Below are 19,856 nucleotides of genomic sequence, written 5' to 3'. Positions count from 1 at the left end.
GCTTGAGGGCAGGATTGTCGGGGTCCTTGATGCTTGACTTCTCTTGCTGCTTGTTAAGTTCACAACTGGATAGGATTACCATCAAAGGTACAGTGACTTTAAGCAGCAGATATAAAATCCCTTGAACTCCAGCATGAAAACAGTCTCTGACCTTTAGCCTAGTGTTTAAGCTGGGTAGGTAAGGTATATTTTAAATTTCTTTGGACTGGGAATGGCCTTTGTAATTTCTTTACCAATCTTAAAGGATTCACCTGACTTTTTTTCTTTTCTTCTTTCATACTTGCTATGCGATACCTGTGTCCTTTGCACATTCTCACTGAATTTGGAGAGGAAGCAAATGCAGTGGTCTTACTTTGCTGTATTGAAGCCTGTGTAGCTGATTTCTAGGACCTCATCTGGAGAAGCTGCTTTTCTTTGTTGGCTCTGGCTCACAATTTAAAAACTGAGCTGAGAATAAATAAGCAAATAGGCTCATTGAAAGGCCTGAGGCATAGTTGGATGGAAAAAGCAAGGGAGGCTGGAACTGACAGTGCAAAGCTATGATGAGTTAAAGGCCTGATAGCACCATGATGAAGCAGCAAGTGGCTCCTCGCAGATGGGGGTTTTATCTCTTAAATATGGTGCTCACTGCTTGGCTCTGCTCCTCAGTTGAGCAAAGTGCTTAAGCCTACAGTTGACTAGAACATGGGGTTTGGGGCGTTTCACTATTTTCGTACTAAATACCTTTATTGAATAGGAGACTACAGCCTACTCAGATAATCCAAGTCCAAAAAAAAGTTTCCTGTTTTTATAAATAAGTAAACTGCTGTGTGAACCTTTTTACAATTGCAAAAATAGAGATGGAAATAGCATGAATGATGAGTAACTCCATTCCTTTGTGCTGATGGGGAAGCAGTGCTGGAAAGGACCAGAACTGACTCTGGACAGAAGGCAGGTTAGAAACAAAGAGAGAGACTCTGCTTGAAGATAGATTCAGCTTCCACTGACTCTCATGTTGTAGGGACCTGCTCTGCTGATGGAGAGGCAAAAGTGGCAAGGAAGTGAAGTCAAGTGGCTAATGGTTTTGCCTATCCTATTTTCTATGGAAAAGAGATACCAAGAAGAAAAGGAATGTGGGTATGAGGTTTCCTCATCTTCTGGGGTAAGGAGCAGGGAGACAGCTCCTGGAAGTAAGTCACAGCCATACTGACATCTGTAAGCCACATCAGCAAATGTGTCAAATGTCATACTGACCTTTACTGGTTACTGTAATGAGTATTATCTTCTTCTTAGAGCTCACAATTTAAAAGAAACAAACGTTTAATCGCTTTTTGCGGTGGGAAGGTGCTCTTGAAGGTCCTTCTGTCACACCTCATTCATTGCATTCAAGTAGAAGCAGATCACATCTTCTCATAGATTTAGATATTCTCAGGCTTTAAGAGAATATGAAAATACAGATTCACATTTTACTCAAACTAGAAAGCAGGTCTTGAAGACAAACCGTACTCTGAAATTTCAGTGGTTGTGATGCTCAGGCCTTTGGTTTGGTCCTCTAACCTCGCTGATGTGATAGGCTGGCAGAAATATCTGAGCTTTTCTCTGAATCATCTTTTAAGTTTTTTTTTCTGACTCCTGGAAGGTAATTCTAGAGACTGAAGTGGAAAGGAAAAATTGGAAAAAAGGAAAATTAAAATCTAATTAGATAAATGTTACAGGGTTGTTTCTTTCCACCTTCCTGTTACATAAATCTTCAAGTACCTTGGGAAGCAGGTCTGTATGATAATTCTTCAGATATTGATGGTCAGTGCCTGTGTTTCTAGAATAGACTCCATATGTAACTTCAACTATGGAAAAAAAACCCCATGCTCTTCAGAATGAGTAGCCCAGTAAAGGTCACAGTGTTGCTTAGCCAGGTGATGTAACATTAGTGGCCTGTGAGATGCAAGAGGACAGACCAGATGCTGAGTCTCCTTTGAATCTTCACTTTTCCTCAGTCTCATGTGTGGACTAGCAAGTAGGTACATTAGTTTAGTGTTGAGATAGTACATGCTGGCAGATGACCAACAACTCTAAGCCTTGTGTATGACAGAGAGTTAAGCCTTAATTTTAGCACCATGCAAAGCTGCCTTCCAAATTTTATTAAAACAGTTCTTATTATTGTTTGGCATCTGGATGAACTCAGTCATTAGCAGGGCAGATTGGGAAGGCTAAGTGTGTTGATACTAGGCAACCCCACTCGTATTAGCAATTGGTGACAAATAGGTCAGCTGAAGAAAGCATGACCTCCATGGGAATGGCTTGTGAGCACAAAAGAGCTGTACTACAACTTAACATGGGAGGGAGGAACATGAGGAGGCAGTTTTAAACCTTCAGGTGGTGTCATTTACTAGCCAGAATATTCCAAGAAATTAATCACTTTACAGCAATGTTAAGAGTCTGTGGATAAGTGGAAGTGATGGTTGTCCTTCCCAAAAATGTGTGGTCTTGGTTGCCTTCTGCAGGCTCTGTTGCATGTGATTTTGGAGTCTGAGAATTTGGGGTGGGGGGGGTGGGAGGGTGTCAAACAGCCTATGCAAACAAGGGAGGGGGGTAGATGTCCCTGAAATGCAATGGGAAAACCTGTTCCCTGGTAGGGATTTAATGGCTACAGGAATATGCACTTTTCTTTCTACTGAAGTTGGGTTCTTTCCACTCTGTAATCCTTACCTACAGCCCTTGGGAGGGAAGTGTGCCAAGGAAACTTCAATTCATTAGTCACTTTAAAATGTGCTAGTAATCTACTTGCTCTTACTGGAGATGCAGTGTTGCATATACTTCACATTAGTATTGCAGTGAACTTCAACTCCCTTTCCAAATGCACACATAATCACTAAATGGGATGTTTTGGAATAAATTTTCAGGCCATACAAGCTTTTGTTAAACCGTAGTATTCCAACATCATAATTAGTACATGAGCTAACAGACCTATTCAAAGACTTATTTACTATCTGGGCTGTTTTACATTGCAAGAGCCATGCTTCTGTGATCTGTTTGTTTTTTATGGCAGTGCCTAAGGCCCAGCTGAAGTCAGGGTCCTGTTGTGCTAGACACTTAGGCCCTGTCTCCAGAGAATGGAAGTCTACATAGGGAATAGACAAAGGAAACGCTGTTCAAATCTGGGTGGTGGAGGAGGGGAAGGGAAGTAACTAAGACTTTGGAAACTGAGGAGGGAAAAACTCCCATGAAAAGAATTGGTATGGTTCTCAGTTCTCTTACAGTGAGCTCCCAGCTCCTCAGCAGCAGGACCATCTTCTTTCTCAGTTTGCAGTGAACGTGCAGCCTCTGTGCTCCATCACTGAGCTTTCCTAAAATAAAAAGGGGAAATCAATGTGTTTTGGGAGAAGGGGAAAGAAAATTAAAAAAAAAAACAAAACACACCAAACAAAAACCCCTCAAAATAAACAAATGAAAAACCCCAGCCCAACAAAAAAGTCCATCAATCTGCCAAGAGTGAGATCTTGAAAAGTACAAGGTTGCAAAATGCCTGAACTGAAGGTTTTCTGTTGAAGGTTTTCAGTGACTGAGGAATAGCAGGAGATGCATGAAAGTGTAGCACTTGCAGCAGGCTCTGGGCAGGAGTAGTTAAAGGCAGTACAGCATTTCCTCTTTTGGTAGCCTTGTTACTTGGGAGAGGGAAAGGTTTAATCTAGCATGCATTCATAGGGTAAGCTTAAGTGACTCCCTGTTGAAAAGATAAACACTGCGCCTCTAGATCATCTGTCTAACAGGTTTAGGTAATCCCTTACTGTGCTGCTTATTTATTTTAAATGGTGCTGTATTGTATAATGCATGTGTGTTTGTAATGGAGGGCCTGCAAATCAGAGCTTTTTGCTCAAGGACAGCATTACTCTTGCCCTTGTTTCACGGTTGATTTATTCCTAATGGAAAGGAATAAGCTTCACAATGATCTATTTGTCTTCTCTCAGCTCTGTGAAATGTATGGAGATTGACAGCTTTTCTGTATCTCACATCATTAATTTGCCTTGCTAACCTCTATTTAGCATCAAAAGATCAGCTTTCCTGATTATGGCCAGCAAATCTGTGTTTAGTGCCTGCTCTATCTCTGTTTAAGCTTTGAGAGACAAAACCGAGAGTCAGAAAATGAAAATGTTTATGTATTGGGACTTTGACTTATTGTGCACTTAACGGTACCTTCCTGGAGGCAGAGCAGCATCTGAGGCTGCTGCAATGTGACCTTTCTCTATGGATAAGGTGTTAATAGAAATGTTGCTCTTGATGTTCACATAGAGCAAGGCTCATTCAGTGAGCTGTTCCTAGTCTCTCAAGGCAGTGATTTTCTGCTCTGAGTCGAGACTGCCTTTCAGTCTGTAAGGAGCAACCAAAGGCTAAATATCAGCCTTTAGACTAAACATCCCAGATGAGGCAACCAAGCAAGCTGCAGGGAAAACACATGCCTACTACCATGTAACCAAAGCCCTGCAAAGATGCTTGAGTAAAGTGTGTAGCCTTTGTATTCAGAGGCTAAGCCACAATGAGTAAAAACAAGTGCTTAGTTACTTGGCTGTGTGCAGAGTATTTTCTGCAATATAAGAGGAGTGGTCTTTTGCTGGGGGAGGGAGGAGAAATGTCTATCCTACCAGAGTTTTTTGACTCAGTAACTTTCCTATATTCACGTTCTTTTCTTATGCTGCTGATGCACCTTTTTGTTAGAGCTGATGGAACAGATAACCCGGTAATTCCTGCTTGCTTTTTCAAAACCTACACGGATGATCTCATATATCCCTTTCATAAAGGTCAGTGTCTCCTTCTGTTTCACCTGCATAGCCTGTCCTTGTTGTCTGGGTCTTCACGATGAATAAAGATAAAAGACAAATATTTTTCTCTTTTCTTTTTTTCTTTTAGTTTTCTGTAATCTGCTCCAAATAGGACCAGTTCTGAACAAGATATAGTAACAAGTCTACAAGTCTCTACATTTTAGAGAAGCCTGGAGAAACCCTTCAGAAAATACTGAATTGGGGTTTTAGTCTCTTTTTGGCAGTGCCACTGATACTATTACCCATGTATGTCCTTGTTCAGTACAATGTAGGTCACTAGTTGGCAGCCTGCTAACGCACTGGCTGCTCTTGTAGCAGGCTATTCATCACTCTGGTGCTCACTTCCAAAGCTGTCATTTCCTGCAGCCGTGTGCAGGCAGGTCTTTGAGGCTCAGCTCCCGGGTCACTGCAGAAACACGGCTTGAGTGGAGCTCAGGAGAAAGGCGATGAAGCGGTGTCAGAGAGAGAGCAGCGCATTCGACTTGGCTTATGTCACTGTTTGTGATAACATACCATCTGGGCTACGATCTCGCCAGATCTAGCTAATAAATAGAGCTGGTCAGAAGTTGTATTTGGACAGCAGAGCTTCAAGGAACAGCCAGGATATGGAAATGGCCATTTGTGAGATGGTTATCTGAGCGCTGCAGAGCGGAGCTGCTCTGCACACTCTGCTGGGCACCAGCAAACCAAGGTGTCTGTTCCTTTAGCAGGAGTATTGTGGTTCAGAAGGATCCCACCAAAACTGTTTGTAAAAGGCAGCATTTTTAACCTGGTGACTCAGGTCTGCTTCAGACTGAACTAATATCACCGTTTGGTTGCTTTATCCTAAGATTTCTGCTGGATGTACTGTAGCCTTTGTTCATTGCTTCAAGCCTTTGTGTAGTGTTGCTCGGTTCTGCCCTGACATAACAGAAGTGGGCCTCAGAGGCGGCAGATGTGTTTTCAAATGAAATATGGAATTCCTGTATGACTTTGACTCTGGCACTTGCAGTGCTGTTGGGTACTCTACTAGGTTTTGTTCCTAGTCCTCAGAGTCTCTTTTTCCTAATTCTGTGTGGTTTTTAGGATTTCCCAGTAAGCAACTGACGCCATGTTCTCTATAGACTTCAGAATAAGAAATTAAAACAAAAGCAACTTTTGTCAATCTGTACAGGAAGTAAATATTGGCCATTCTCTGCTGCCTGTGAAGGCCATTTCCTATCAGCTGGAGCTGGGGGTCTGTAACTTTTTAAACCACTAGGAAGTAATTTGTAATCTTTGGACAAGATTACTATGAGGCCCATTTGAAAGCTTATTCATGTTTTCCTAAAGAAAGCTTGGACACAAAATGTGTTTGCTTTAAGATTAAGTCCTGTGAATGTAAAGGAAATTGCTTGTGAGCTCGACTGTTACACCCCGTTGGCTGACCACTGAAAACACAACCCCACAACTGGTCATGACTAATAGAGTCTCCGTTGGCTCCTAGGGCTGAGCTCCCATGCCCCGTGGGGTGGAAAGCCATCTGTTTGCATGCCTTTACTGTAATCAGTTGTTCATGGCTCTGGAAAATCCACTGCAGGAGCTGACTGCACTGGCGTAGCCTTTCTGAAGGCAGTGGGTTACTTGTTGCTGCCACGGGCTGGGTTTGCCCACCAAATTTCTGTGTATTCTGCACTGTGTGCTGGAGTCCTCCTCTGTCTGTGCCCTAGCCAAACCCACTTGTGGTTGGGAGCTCTTGTAAATTATTGATTATGGTGATAGCAGCATCACTTTGAAAGGTTTATTAAAACATCAGACATACAGATTTCAACCTTTTAAATGATGGGCTGCTGGAGAGAAGATGGGGGGGCAGACCTTAAGGAGGGTGGGAGGTGGATTTATTGCTTAACTTTCCTACTTGAGCAACATCTTCCTAGCAGTAAAAACACTAAAGGAGATATGGGACAGAGGTCCTTCTGGAATAGAAAATGAATGGTTCTGGGCTGTAATTGAAGATGGAGGAAGGAAAATGCCCCATGAACTTCCCATTATCAGGGAAATGGTCAACTTCTGGGATGTACTAAAGTGAAGAAAACTTTGGGGGAAGGGAAAGAAAGGAAAGTACTCTCTGGTACCACTTGTTGCCCATAGAGACTTAAAGTAGAACTCTTTGTACTACCTGTTCAGTCTCTGTGCCCTCTAGCAACCTTACCTTGCCTTTTGGTTACTGAAATCACAAAGATTTCATCTTTCAACGATCAGTGTAAATCTGTCACTTTCCAAGAGAAAAAAAAAATTCAAGAAAAGTTGAAAATAGATGTGTAGTGTGACCAGAACTTGCAGTCAGATAGGAAATCCAGTATTCAAGCAGATCAGATGGGAAAAAAAAAAAAAGAAAATCTGTGCTCAGAGAACAGATATTTTCTGTATTAACTGAGTTGGTACTGTGGGTTGGATGTGTGCAAACACATTGGGCTATGTGAAATGCAGCTGATGTTGCACAGACAGTAACATCATTAGGTGTTCATGAAATCAAATAAAGCAGGAAGGGAAAGGTTGTTTTAAATTTATTTTTAGAAGGCATTAGGATGTTTGAGCCTTGGAAAACTTTTTGTTGGGTTTGTTTTTTGGTTTGTTTGATTGGTTTGTTTTTCAACTTTTTGGGTGCTGACTGACTTGTAGAACTGACTGACTGACTTTATAGCTCTGTGGGTCCCCTAATTTGAGTGGTCTGGGAATGCTGGCCACCACCTTGGGCATGTTGGCTCTGTGTGTTTTGGAGTTGGTCATGAGCAGGCTTAGGAAATGGTGCATTCATCTGCTTCTGTCTTGTAGAGCCCAGAGTATTTGACAGTTTAGGAGAAACCGGTGACCTGGAGTGTGATGGGACTTGATCTGGGATTTACAGGCAATGTCCAAGACTTTTCCATATCTGTTAATGTAATAGGTAGTGCATTTATTCCCTTGCTTTAACAACACAATGTGTAATTTGTATTGGATTAGATGATGGCTTCGTGAATGTACATGCCAATTCTAGAAAACGTGTTTGGCTGATTCCTTTATTCCAGCTGTGTCAATACACGAATCTGAGGCTCTTTTTTTAAATAGGGAGGGGAAGCCCCTGGGTAACACTTGGGCCATAGCAAATAGCTGCAGATACAGCACTTGGAGTCTGTAACTATCAGTTTGTATTATCAGAACCCAGAGATAAACTGTGTGCTCTACTTGAACAACTCCCTACACAGATAGACCCAAGAAGTCACAACTGTAATGAGAGATAAATATATGTGTTTATTTGAATGTGCACCTTTGAAAGGCTTGTTGCCTACTAGCTTGTAAGATTTGAATAAATACAGTAATGTGGTATTTCCTAGTTGTCTAATACTCAGAATATCCAATGTCTCTACTAGTGATGTAACCCATAAAGTATTAGAGCTGAGTTGTATATTATCCAGTTTTCTGTTTTCCCATGAACTTTTCCCATGTTCTGATCACTTCTGCTTTTTCCAAAAGTACAAGGAAACACAATAGAAGACAAGGGTAATATGTATTTGAGTGCAGAGATCAGGGTGTGAATTTCCTCATATATACATATGCACATAATGTGATGTGAAACAAATCCAAGTAAGCTAGATATTTCAGCCAGAATCTGCGATGCACTTTGGGACTCTGTATCAAGCACTTATCTACACACCTAGTCAGCTGCCTTTGGTCCAGGAAATACCTGTATGGCAGCAGTAACTGGGATATTTATTCACATGTAGTGGGCTCTCCATGCTAGCCAGCTCTGCAACTGCAGGAACTGGAGTACAGCAGCAGTGGGATTTGCTAACAGCACAGCTGAGAAGTCTCTATCTACAAATGTCACAAAATTGTTAGTAGAAGTGTAAGAAGACAGACTGGAAGGATTAGGATAGCAAATCCAACTAGTTACCTTAATAACCAGTCATTGCAGGAAGAACATGTTACAGCCCTCCACTGGGATTCACTTCTATTTTCCTTGAACTCAGTAACACCAAAAGCAGTGCAAGGACTTCAATTCCCTCAGCTGCTGCTGAGTCCTAAGCATTTGCAGTTAGTCAAGTATTGGTGGAGAACAGCAAACTGTGGTCTCAGCTCTTGGTCTCTAGTCCAACTTTTAGCTTCATAAGGCAAAATGCTGCTGTGTTAATAGCCAAAAAATGATATCAACAGAGTCCAGCCTTCCAGAAGTCCCCACCTCCTCCTGCTCCCCATCATCTCTCTCTCCTCAGAAAGCCCTCAAGTGTTGTTTCAATCACCAAATTAAGCAAAAACTGCTGCAGCCTGTACTCTGATAAGAACACAACTCAGCTTTCAGGCCCTCCCTAAGGAGGGAAAGAAAAGTGTTTCCAGGGACACTCCATATGTGCATTGGGTTGTCAGGGTTCCAAAGTGATGCTCTTGAGGTTAGGTTCCTATTATGTTTCTGTAGGGACACCTGTAAATTTTCAGTTGAACACTGGAGCAAGGCACAGGAGTGTGCAGCCTCTCATCCACCTTCAATGTGTTCTCTCTTCCCTAAATGTTAAAACTATTGCTCATTTTTAAATATTGAGGGTAGCTTACTGGGCAGAACATAGTCTGTGGCTGTGTGACCACTGTTGAACAGCGATCAGGTGTGTGGTTTCTAAAGTATGTCCTTCAGATGTTCTTGGTACTGGGAACAAAATGTTTGCTTACTACATTTTAGATGCTTTTTATTTTTTTTGATAAAACCAGAGTTTATATGGTTATAATTCTTCATTCAGTTTTTTAATGCTCTGGCATTAAATTAAGACCTGTTTCATAACCCATATTGAACGTCAAATTTCCTGTGCTGGGTTACCAGGAAAGTAGTGACAACTGTGATCCTTTTTTCTCTTTTCTCTTATGTGAAAAAGCCAACAACTCTGCCCTATCACAGCGCTGTGGCCTCTTGGGTTATTTCCTCAGCAAATTGAAAAACCTCTTGGAGTTAAAGCAGTAACTTGGGCTGATGAGTTTTGTTCCTGAGTTCCTAAAGCAGTACTTAGTGCACCCACAGTAGTTCCAAGGTAACAACCTTCGCTCTTGACTGTCAAGCACAGACATTTGGGGTTGCAATACTTCCTCTGGGAGGTGGAGTTTCCCTGATGAACCATGCTCCCAGCGTGTAGCTCTAGGGCATGAACTGGTTGGAAGGATCATGTGGTTGATCTGGAATCCTAACATATGGCCCAGTCTGCTTTGGGCATGGCACATAAAAGGCTGTGAACCTGTGCTGTGGATCTTAATTGTGTTCAAGTAGGATGTCTACCACAAGCACATCTTTCTTCCTTGAGCATGTCTCTGAGCCCCACTTTCATCTTTAAAAGTAGACAAACATTGCTTCACTGTTGAGTAGTGGTTGCAGTGAAGTCTGCAGTGCACACAGGCTGGAAAACATTATGTGTTTTGAGGTGAAAGCTGCCTTTAATATTTCACCAGCTTTAATAATTCATCTTGAGAAGACAGCCTTAGTCCGCCTTGCAGTGACTCATGCACAGACTTCTGTACCCTAAACTGAAGTTAGCTCTATGCTAGAAAGACCTCTTGCATGTATCTCCATATTTAAAAGAAAGATGCCTCTTCTGTGAATTGTAAGGATAAAATTCTCAGAAATTGAACACTGGCCTTCATATAAATTCAGTGGTTTCAATCTAGTGCCTTTGCCAAGTGTGTGGGACTGAAATAGCCCTTTACAGCGAGCAGAGCCAGTATGGACAGTAGTGTCTAACAGCATACAGTGGGTGTCTAACAGGCACAGAAGTGGGTGTGAGCATAATCTTACTGCAGAAAAATCCGTCTTGTAGAATGCCACTCCTGGTGCCTTTCTGTTTCCACTTCTACGCATTCTTTAGAGGTCTGTCAGAGGCAATTATGATTGGCTGCCCTATGTTTATCAAATATATATGTATGGTGTGGGACAAGCTCTAGGGGGTGGAAAAAGCAAGTGCCTTCAGCTGTGCAGCAATACTCTTACCTTAGCTATTTTCTAATGAAGCAGATCATATCTCTGAAGGGAAGTAATCAGCTGTTGGCATGAAAAGGTCTGTGTGACAGGTCTGGAAGTGACTTAATTGCATCTAGTATTGCTTTGTAGGACAGTTTATGTTGTTGGATTAAAAAAAGTCTCTTGAGATAGTTCCAAGGCAGAAGGACTTAAAAAAGCATCTCTCTGAAGCCCAAAGAGCGCATGTCAAATGTACCAGACTGCTGCTTGTGTGGGATTTTTTCAAGACTCTTGAGAGATGGAGTGTTATTTAAGTATTTGTTTAGAGGAATGTGTACTCCTGCAGGAGAAATATCCATGCCCAGCGGTGTTGCTATCAGTCTTGTTTACTTTACTCGAACTCATAAAATCTATAGAGAAATTAGTGGCTGAGGAGAGAATTAGAAACTAATGTTCAGCATTATCCTGCAATTTTATGTATTTATTTCTTAAAGTGATTTGTAGCATCTTATGATCAGGCAAGCTTCAATGGGAATAACTGATTCCCTGTTGGCGTGAAGAAAGGGACAATACTGAAGAATGGCTGGATAAGGATACATGCAAAGATAAGGAAAACTTGCCTAAAATGTAATCCTTTAACTATGTTCCAGTAGTTTCCCATGGTGCATGTTGTGGTTAACATTTGCTTAATTCTTTTGCTTTTGTAAAAGCCTTTTGAGAAGAGGATTGGGAATAAAATTAAAAGCAAGAACATGATTTTTTAGAATCAAAGTCTTTTTGTCATTTAGTCATTCTGCAGTGTGACCAATCCATTTTGCAATCATCAACTTGCCATATGTATGTATATCAAGTGAAACTGGTAATTTCTCAGTAACTTGTAAAATGCTTGAGAGTTATCTGAGCTCCCGTGGACTCTGTGGGTGTGGAGACATCTTGCCGGTTGCAGCAAGGGATGCTGACAGATGCCAACCAAAGCAGCAACATATGTGGGGAGAAAATTGCACTCCTACCTTAAAAAATTGTATTCTGACGTTAGTGTTCAGGCTGTTGGAGTAATGCAACAAAGCTCAAGTTGAGCTTGGTCTGGTTACAGTGGCTACAACTCCTTATGTGCCTTCTGTGAGGCTCAGACTCCCTTTAAATCCTCTTCAGAGATGAGAGCTGATGAGTCTCAGTCTAAATATCCATGCCACATCACCTTTAAAGTTGTGTTTTGATGCCTGAGAGACAGGGGCATCTGTAAGGGTTAACTCAAGCTGTAAAGCACTGCCTAATTTTTACAGATGGTGTGAGTGCAAGAGAGAACCTCAGACTGGCTTGGCAGTGCACAGAGATAACTTTACATAATTCCCTGCAGATGTTGCTGCAGAATGGTTTTAATAATGAATTGTGAAGTCAAGCTCAACTCCAGCATAGAGGGAGAACTCAAAATAAATGCAGTTTTGTTCTGTGTTTCAAAAGCAAGTTTTCTAACAATATTTCTATGATGCTCTGGGTTGGGAAAGATGGCTGGAGAGGGGACAAGAGATTGTTTGCAGGAAGCCAGGGCTATAATGGCGCAAACTAAGACCAGTCTGGCTAATTTGTCTGCAAATCATGAACACCTATGAACCTGGGGGGGGGGGAAGGGGTGGTGGTACCAAATGGCAGCTGCCCAAAGCTTCTAATGAGAGGATGGCACAGAGCAAGTACTTCATGATCAGTTGGGCAGAGTTCTGCAGTTTGTGGATGCCATGCAGGGGCTGTGTTGAGAAACTTGTCTGCACTGCTGCCATTTTCTGCTAGGAGTCAATTCTTGCAATATGCTGTAGTTTCCTTTCTGGAAGGTTATGGCTTGGATGTGCCGTCATAATTCAAGTTTTGGTCTCATAAGGGGGGTGTGCTGCCTTTGCAGTGTCTGCTCGGCTGCTCTAAGACCTTGCACATCTTGCTTGTGAGTATCCATTTGTGACTTCTCTGTTACCAGGGTGTGTTGCTGAAAGTTTCTCAGTCTTCTCAGTTGTTTGGGTTGTTTAAGTAAAACACACCTTTTTTCTGTAGATGTGCTATTTCAACGAGCTACATTAAAGCCTTTCTTTTGTCTTTTTGAGAAACAAGCTTGAAATGGGAGAAGAGAATTTCAGAGTTGGGGCTATTTTTTCCTGAAGTTGGACAGATGCTGCTGATTTCTCAGTAGTTGTGGAGATCTCTCATTTATGCTTTATCCTTGCACAGAGTTTATAAAGGAAACCTTTAGAAAGAAATGATAACTTTCATGAGTTCTGTGGTGATTAAAAGCTTTAGCCTTAGTCATTGCTTGAAGAATCAAAGCAGCTTAAAACCTCAACTGGACTCTTATATGCTCTGTCTGCACATGGCACTGGATTTGGTTGAGTTACTTGTCTGTAACGTAGCTCAAATGTGACTTGATCTCCAGCTGTTACACTGGAGCCTGTTCACAAGATCAGAGTCATGAGTTTTGCTTGCTGAGGGCTTTCAGGAGCTAGGAATGGCAGTAGGGAGGCATGGTGATGTGAGGGAGGCATATGCGCAAGTGCATACCTAGGCATGAGGGCAAGGGGTATTCTCTTGGCAGGGAGCCCTTTTGGATGGAGGCTCAGCTACTCTGTGGCCCCAAACACAAGACCTAAACTCAGCTCTGTGGCCACTGTGCAGCTCAAGGAGCCAAACCAAAGGAGCTGTATTGTGAAATGGGCTAGCACTGGGTTGGCGTCAAGCAAGTGTGATCCAGCTCTCCGAAGAAGTTTTTACCATGATTTGAATTTGGCCCAAAGGTACATTTTTTAAGTTAGGCAAGTCCTTTCTGCGATTGTGCTTAATTTCTTTCTGAGGAAGAGTTTACGTAAACTATTCCAGGCTAATTGATATCAGCTGAAAGCCAGCTTCTCACATTTTGTGCCTAATTATAACTGTATGTTAACTGTGTTTGCTACCCGTGTCGATACGTTAGTAGTGAAATAAGGAACAACCACGAAGACGTGTTTTTGAAACGGTCTGGCAGATCCTGCATGTTCGCTGCTGTGGGCTTCGTGGCAGGAGAACCCACCTCCTGCTGAGGGAGAATAACTAAATTTAAACTTTCCAACCATGAGCCTTGTGAAGCAAAGTTTCCAAACCTCTGCTGGGCCAGAAGATGGAAATCCATGTCTGAGTTTGGAGAGTAAATAAATAGAGCTGCCTAGGAGCTGCACGGAGGCAAGTGAGGGGTTATTGTTTGGGGCACATTATCTCCCACCCACATGCCCCAGGGAGCAAAACAGGGTTTGTAACTACTGTTCTCTGGTAAAATCTTCCATGACAGGATTTGGCATGAACTTGGGTGACTTTGAGCATGAACACTTGAGCATTGTTTCAGGAGGGTGGTTTTTTTCTTTAAAGACAGTTGCATGTGGCATGGCAGCAGAGCCCAGCCCAGGACCTTCTCTTCCCCCTCGCTGGGCTCAGGCTGTGGCATCCTAGCTGTGGGAGAGCTGAGTGGCTATCACCCAGCTCAGGGCTTTGCCCCTCCATAAACTAACCAGTGTTCATGCCCATCTATTCACAGACCAAGATGGTGCCTTTGCTTATCACAGGCAGGCTTGGGAGTCTTCTGTGAAATTTGGTGTGTTTATGACAGCCATTAAAGTCTTTAAACTGTTTTGAGGTGCATGTACAGAAATAGCTGTTTTCCCAACTCCCTTTGGGGAGTCTGGAAGACTGGTATTGGACAAAAGTTTGCATTGTCCTGACAAAGCAGCTTGTGTTTTTGGAGGGAAACTGGGAGATTACAGAAAACAACAGAAGTGGTTTGCTTACCTGTTAGACTTTTTATTGTCCTGTTATCTTAACCTGGACCTTGTCTGAATGGAGGAGAATCTAGCTGTGTTCGTATCTGAGAGCAGGAAGTTCTTGGCTGAGTGAGTCTACATCAAAAGTAGCAGAGGATTCCATAAATCAGTGTAACCAAGCAAGAAAAGAGGCAAGGATGGTTGTGGTTGGAATGTATTTAGTCTGAAGTTGGTTTGCCTATAATTTTATTCATCCATCCACAGATATGACTGAAAGGTTATATCCCTATAGCTGGTGAATACTTAACATTTTTATAGATAGTGGTAAAAATTTGGATGTTCAGGTGGGAAGACAAATAACTGGCACTCGTTACCTGAAGTCACATTTCAGTTAGCTTTTTCTCTCCTATTTCTGTTCTGGCAGTACTTTTCCAGCTTCCCAAGGTATTGAATTCAGGTCATGTTTTTTAAACACCAGCTGTGGTTACAAGTGCTCTTGAAGCACTTTTGTATCCTATTCTGAAATCTCTGCCCTTCTACTGAAGTGTTTCCTATTTCCATCATTTGACTTCTGTAATGCTTCGTATTAGGATTTGGGCAGCATTTGTGCTGTTTCAGATATGTTCACACATACATATATTCACATACTAAGTGTTTTGATACTGTAGATGTACGTGTACATGTGGCAAGACCAGCTTGGAAAAACTGAATTACAGAACTTGAATCAAAGTTGTTGTGGTTGGACTTTGAGTTTCTTAAAATAAATTGTCATTTGCTCCGTTTCACCCGTTTTTTACCACTGGGAGAGTATCTGATAGAAATGGTACAATAGGACTAAAGCCCTTCTCATTCTAGGAAGCTGCAGAATAACTCAAACCTACACTGAAGCTCCTGACACTACCATCTTCTTGGTAGCAATTTACTGTTCTTGCTCCTCTTAATGTTGACTTCTTTAATTTCTTTTTGTAGGTTGGTGGTTTGTGAGCACAGCAGAGGAGCAGGGATGGGTCCCTGCTACATACTTGGAATCCCAAAATGGAACCAGAGATGACTCTGACATCAACACATCTAAATTTGGGGAAGGTATGGAAAGCTTTTTGTTATCAAGGAGAAATAGGTATTCACTTGCTCTATGCTTTTTTCCCTCAGAGGAAAACTTGGAAAACTCTTGCTGCCACTTATGGCTGTTAATCCAGTGCAGTAACCTCTTCTCCCATCTTGTATCAGTAAATAAATTGTTGCAGAAGAAATTGGAGTGAAGTATTATGTCTGTAATCTCTTTGTGACCAGCTTGGACAATGAGTGTGACGAAAGGTTCAAAAGATGAAATGATGCTCATTATAATACCCTTAAAAAGTAGACAAACAACTTATTTGCAAGTCCAAGCAGTTTGTTCTGGTAGTGTCCATGGAAGGAGAGAACTTGCATGACTTGTTTGCAGAAATTACACAAGCGAGAGCTTCTAATTGGAAGAAGATGCATGATAGAGCCACAGACCATTGAAAGGAGTGAGATTTAACTTCAGTTGTTCTTTCTCGTAACTTTTTTTTTTTTAATTAATCTTTGAAACTAGTTTTACTGCTGTTTGCTGTGGTCTGTGGTTGTGTGGAAAGGTAATTTTATTTGGTGTGGTCTCATTCTGTTAAAAGTGAGATGCCATTTGTCATGATATGTATTTAGCTGCACTGCTTTTTTTTTTTCTTTTTTACTAAATATGCTTAATTCGGGTTCCAGAGATGGAATAGTACAGCCTCACATATTCCTTAGTTCCATTATGAAAGACTAACCACATCTTAACGGAATTCTCATGTAGCAACTGTGTACAAAGGACACTTTTATTATTATTTACTCTATTCTAATGAATGTCTTGCTAAATCTAGGTGCTCTTGACGTTACACTTATGTAAAATGTATGTGGAAACTCAGCTGACCTTTCCTTAGCACAGGCAGGAGGCTTAGAGATGTGTTGGGGTGACCATCTGCCCATTAAGAGAGCACACAGGCAAAACATAACTGTACTGGGCCCCAGGGATGACATCTGTGGCTTATTGAAATCTCTTTCTCTGTAACTCATTTTTCCCTGCTCAAATCTACCCATATCCTGGGTCACTTAGGGTTTAGAGACAGACTGGCTGTAGACTGGTAGGCCAGGAACCAGTCTGGTATGATGCAACATCCCAGCGGATGCAAAAGCAGTTAGTAAAGTTTCCTTGTTAGTAAAGAACAAAAACTTGCTGCTCTCGTCTGCAAGCATTGAAGAATGCCTCGTCTGTTGGTCTGTAGCTTCCTCCCTTTTCCTGACTCTTAAACAAGGTGCATGCTTGACAGCTTTATTGCTTAAACTGCTTTTATTTCAAGCTCTCCTTCACCTTTCGTGTTGCCCTCTGGAGTGTACTCTGCACAGGGATTTGCCACAGAGCAGTCTATCCCGGATAGTGGCAAATCCATCAAATGTTCCTTATCTCTTTCCTCTCGGTCTCTTTTAATCTGTTACACTGCTCTCTTCAACTGTGGTCAGCAGTCCTGCTCCCTGCCTTACTCCAAATCCAGATATGCTGAAACCTGAGACTGTTCTTCCCTTTCTGTTCAGTTCCACCTCAGTGACAAATCTAATTGCATTACCTCCACAGCTGCCTAGATGTGCCTCAGGTTTTGCTTGCTTTGCAGTAACTTTGGTTTATGTTATTAACCATATAAACTGAGACTTCTTGTGTTCGTTGTTTTTCCCCCTCCAGTTCTTCTTTGCTTGGGCTATTCTTGTCCATATAATTGTTTCATAAGTGAGGAAAGAATGACTCAGGTTCACTCTCTTTAAGAAAGTGTATAAAAGTGAACCTACTTAGACAGAAAACTTGCCAGCTCTCTCTCAGTAGGCAGGAGAAGCGGGCTCTGATATAACTGAGGAGGAAGGCACTTTAAGTGGATTAAGTGCCCTAGCCCCTAAATTTAGAGTTCATACAAGTTTCAGAGTGAATTTGAAAGCGCAGCAACACTCATGTAGGAGCTTTCTGTATCAGACTCTTGGTCCTCCCCGTTTGCACGGGCGGGCCTGGAACAAGACCACAATCCAGGCAGACCCAGAATTCTGCTCTGCTGTGGCAGGTGCTTGTACAGATAAGGAGGTGCTGAACACAGATTATTAATTCTGCCTCTACATAGCAGTAATATTTTCATATGTCTCTGTTTAAATAATCTGTTCCCTGAGAAAGACAGAAGTGTTTCCTCCCTGCATCTGAGCCTACACAACATCTTTTGTCAAGATGAAGGCAGACAGCTGACTACTACCTGGGCCAGTGTTTAGACCAACACCATCTTGCAAGGGTTGGAAAACATTCAGAAAGCAATCTAAAGAAACATTCAGCAGCTACAGGAGCTGATAAAGTAAACATGTTAAAATACTCTCTGGAAAGGTTTAGACACTTGTTGATAAACAACCTTTTTGGTGACTAACTGTGGCATGACCAACCAAGTCTAAGTCTGGGATCAAATGGCAAAATTCAATATCATTGAGGAGTAAAAAACTCTGACTTGCACAAAAGCATCATTGTGATATGAGGGCTGTCACTGGGGATAGTTGTATGTTATGAGGACACAGTGTGGTGGATCTGTGTGACCCACTGTTTTTAAGGGGTGCTCCTGGATGACCAAATCCTCCAAAGTCCCAGTGTGAGCAATTAGCGAGGTGACTGCTCTGTGCTGACACCTGCAGCTAGTTTCTACACCTTCTGGACCCCTCCTTTCTGCAAGCTTTTATGTTCAATATCTTTCATCTCCTCCTTTCTTGTTCAGAAATCTCCTACTGCAGTCAGCCTTACTGTGAAGTTAACTTCTCTCTCTGCTATAATCTGTGTGTCTAGTGAGGTGTCCTGTGTTGCCTCTTGTGTAGAATGTGTGTAACTGGCAGTCTAATGTCCTGTTGATTTGGAGAAAGTCACCAGGTTAAACCCTCTCATCTTCTGTCCCACCATGGGCTTCCAAGAGGATCACCAATTTCCATTAGCCAAAACCACAGCAATCTATGAACTTGATATTCAGCTCCTCTGAAAATTTGTGGTTGTTTTTTGACAGCATAGGACTAAAGGGGAAGTACAGAGCACACAAACTAGATATTGTGTCTGTTCAACACTGCACCTCTGCTTAGGGTGACACGGAGAGGTTTAGGCCTTACAGCAAAGATGAGAAATTGAGGAGAGTGAGCTGGGTGCAGAAGTCTGTCTAAGCCCCTGACAGAGGGGCTTATCCCCTGATAAAGGACAGAAAGTCAAAAGCCACTTTTTAGTAAAGTTTGGGGTTTTTTTGTTTGGTTGGTTTTTGGTTGTGTTTTTTTTTTTTTTTGTTCAGCTAATGACTCCCCAATCAATTTTACTGTGCCTGAGTGTCTACAGAACATAGTTCTAGAAGACAGAATATAGTTCTAGAAGACAATGGTGTCTACTCCATGATGAGACACTTAAGAAAATTGGGGGCAAACATTTTACACAATGGTGTTTAGAAGACTAGTGTTCTACTCCAGTGTAACGGTATATTCCCTAAATAAGTGCACATAAGAAGAATTGAGTGATAATTAATGATGTGATATCAGAATTTATGAACAGCTTCCCAGCATCACTAGTAAAATGATTGTGTTTGGACTTCAGCTGTCGCTGATGTGCAATATTTTGCATTGCTTTGTGGCAGCATCAAGCACCCCTGCAGTAGTTGCCAAATTAGCATGGAAGCCCTTGAGTGGAAAACCAGAAGTGTTTGTCTATGTCTCTGTGCCAGTCCAATGGGTCCTGTACAGGCAGAAGAAGGAACTGAGTACAGATCTAAGTCCAGAAAACAAGTGGTGTCCTCTGTGCACAGCTGCTCTCACAATGCCATTTCCATAAGTGTTTTGTCTTTGTTTATAGTTTAAGCATAAATTATTGTTTCAGTGTGTAGCTAATACTCAGTCCTGGCTTGTTAGCTTCTTGAGCCTGCTTGATAATTACAAGGTTAGGATTTTCCTGACATTTGTAATCTGTATATTAGAAGTTTTAATCATGAGAATTAGCTGTGGCAGTGATTGCGAGTCACGTCTTGCAAGCAAGGTGACATCAGACACTTTTCCCTTGGGTTCCATTCCTGAGTGCTGCTGTTATAAGGGAACTCACATAAGAAAAGCTTTTTTTCTTTTTTTGGGATTTGTTTATGGTGTGATGATTTTGCTTAGAGAGGATTAGAACCCTGTTGGATTTGATGTTGTATGCAATAGAGTGAATTCCCCAGAGATAATGCAGCCAAATTAGGAGATGCAACTGCCACTGCACCCTCCTTGGACAAGTTGTATAGTTGTTTTGCGGGGTGTATATTTTTTTTTGGCTTTCTGGGCTTCGTTTTTGAGAAA

General features: G+C 41.9%; 1 protein-coding gene across 3 annotated transcripts in view; it reads left to right on the top strand.

Annotated features, from left to right (window-relative positions):
* Positions 1-19,856, top strand: part of SH3PXD2A (SH3 and PX domains 2A) — an 87,687-nt gene that overhangs the window by 43,233 nt on the left and 24,598 nt on the right. For all 3 annotated transcript variants that reach the window (XM_029958608.1, XM_029958607.1, XM_029958609.1), the window contains one exon: positions 15,459-15,572. In XM_029958608.1, the coding sequence (XP_029814468.1) occupies positions 15,459-15,572 (114 nt within the window). The remainder of the gene's footprint in view (positions 1-15,458; positions 15,573-19,856) is intronic.

Source organism: Manacus vitellinus, unplaced genomic scaffold, assembly GCF_001715985.3.
Source record: "Manacus vitellinus isolate BGI_N305 unplaced genomic scaffold, ASM171598v3 scaffold_15_pilon, whole genome shotgun sequence".
NCBI classification, from domain to species: Eukaryota; Metazoa; Chordata; class Aves; order Passeriformes; family Pipridae; genus Manacus; species Manacus vitellinus.
Note: the sequence above shows the minus strand (reverse complement) of the source record. Positions and strands in the feature narration are given on the sequence as shown.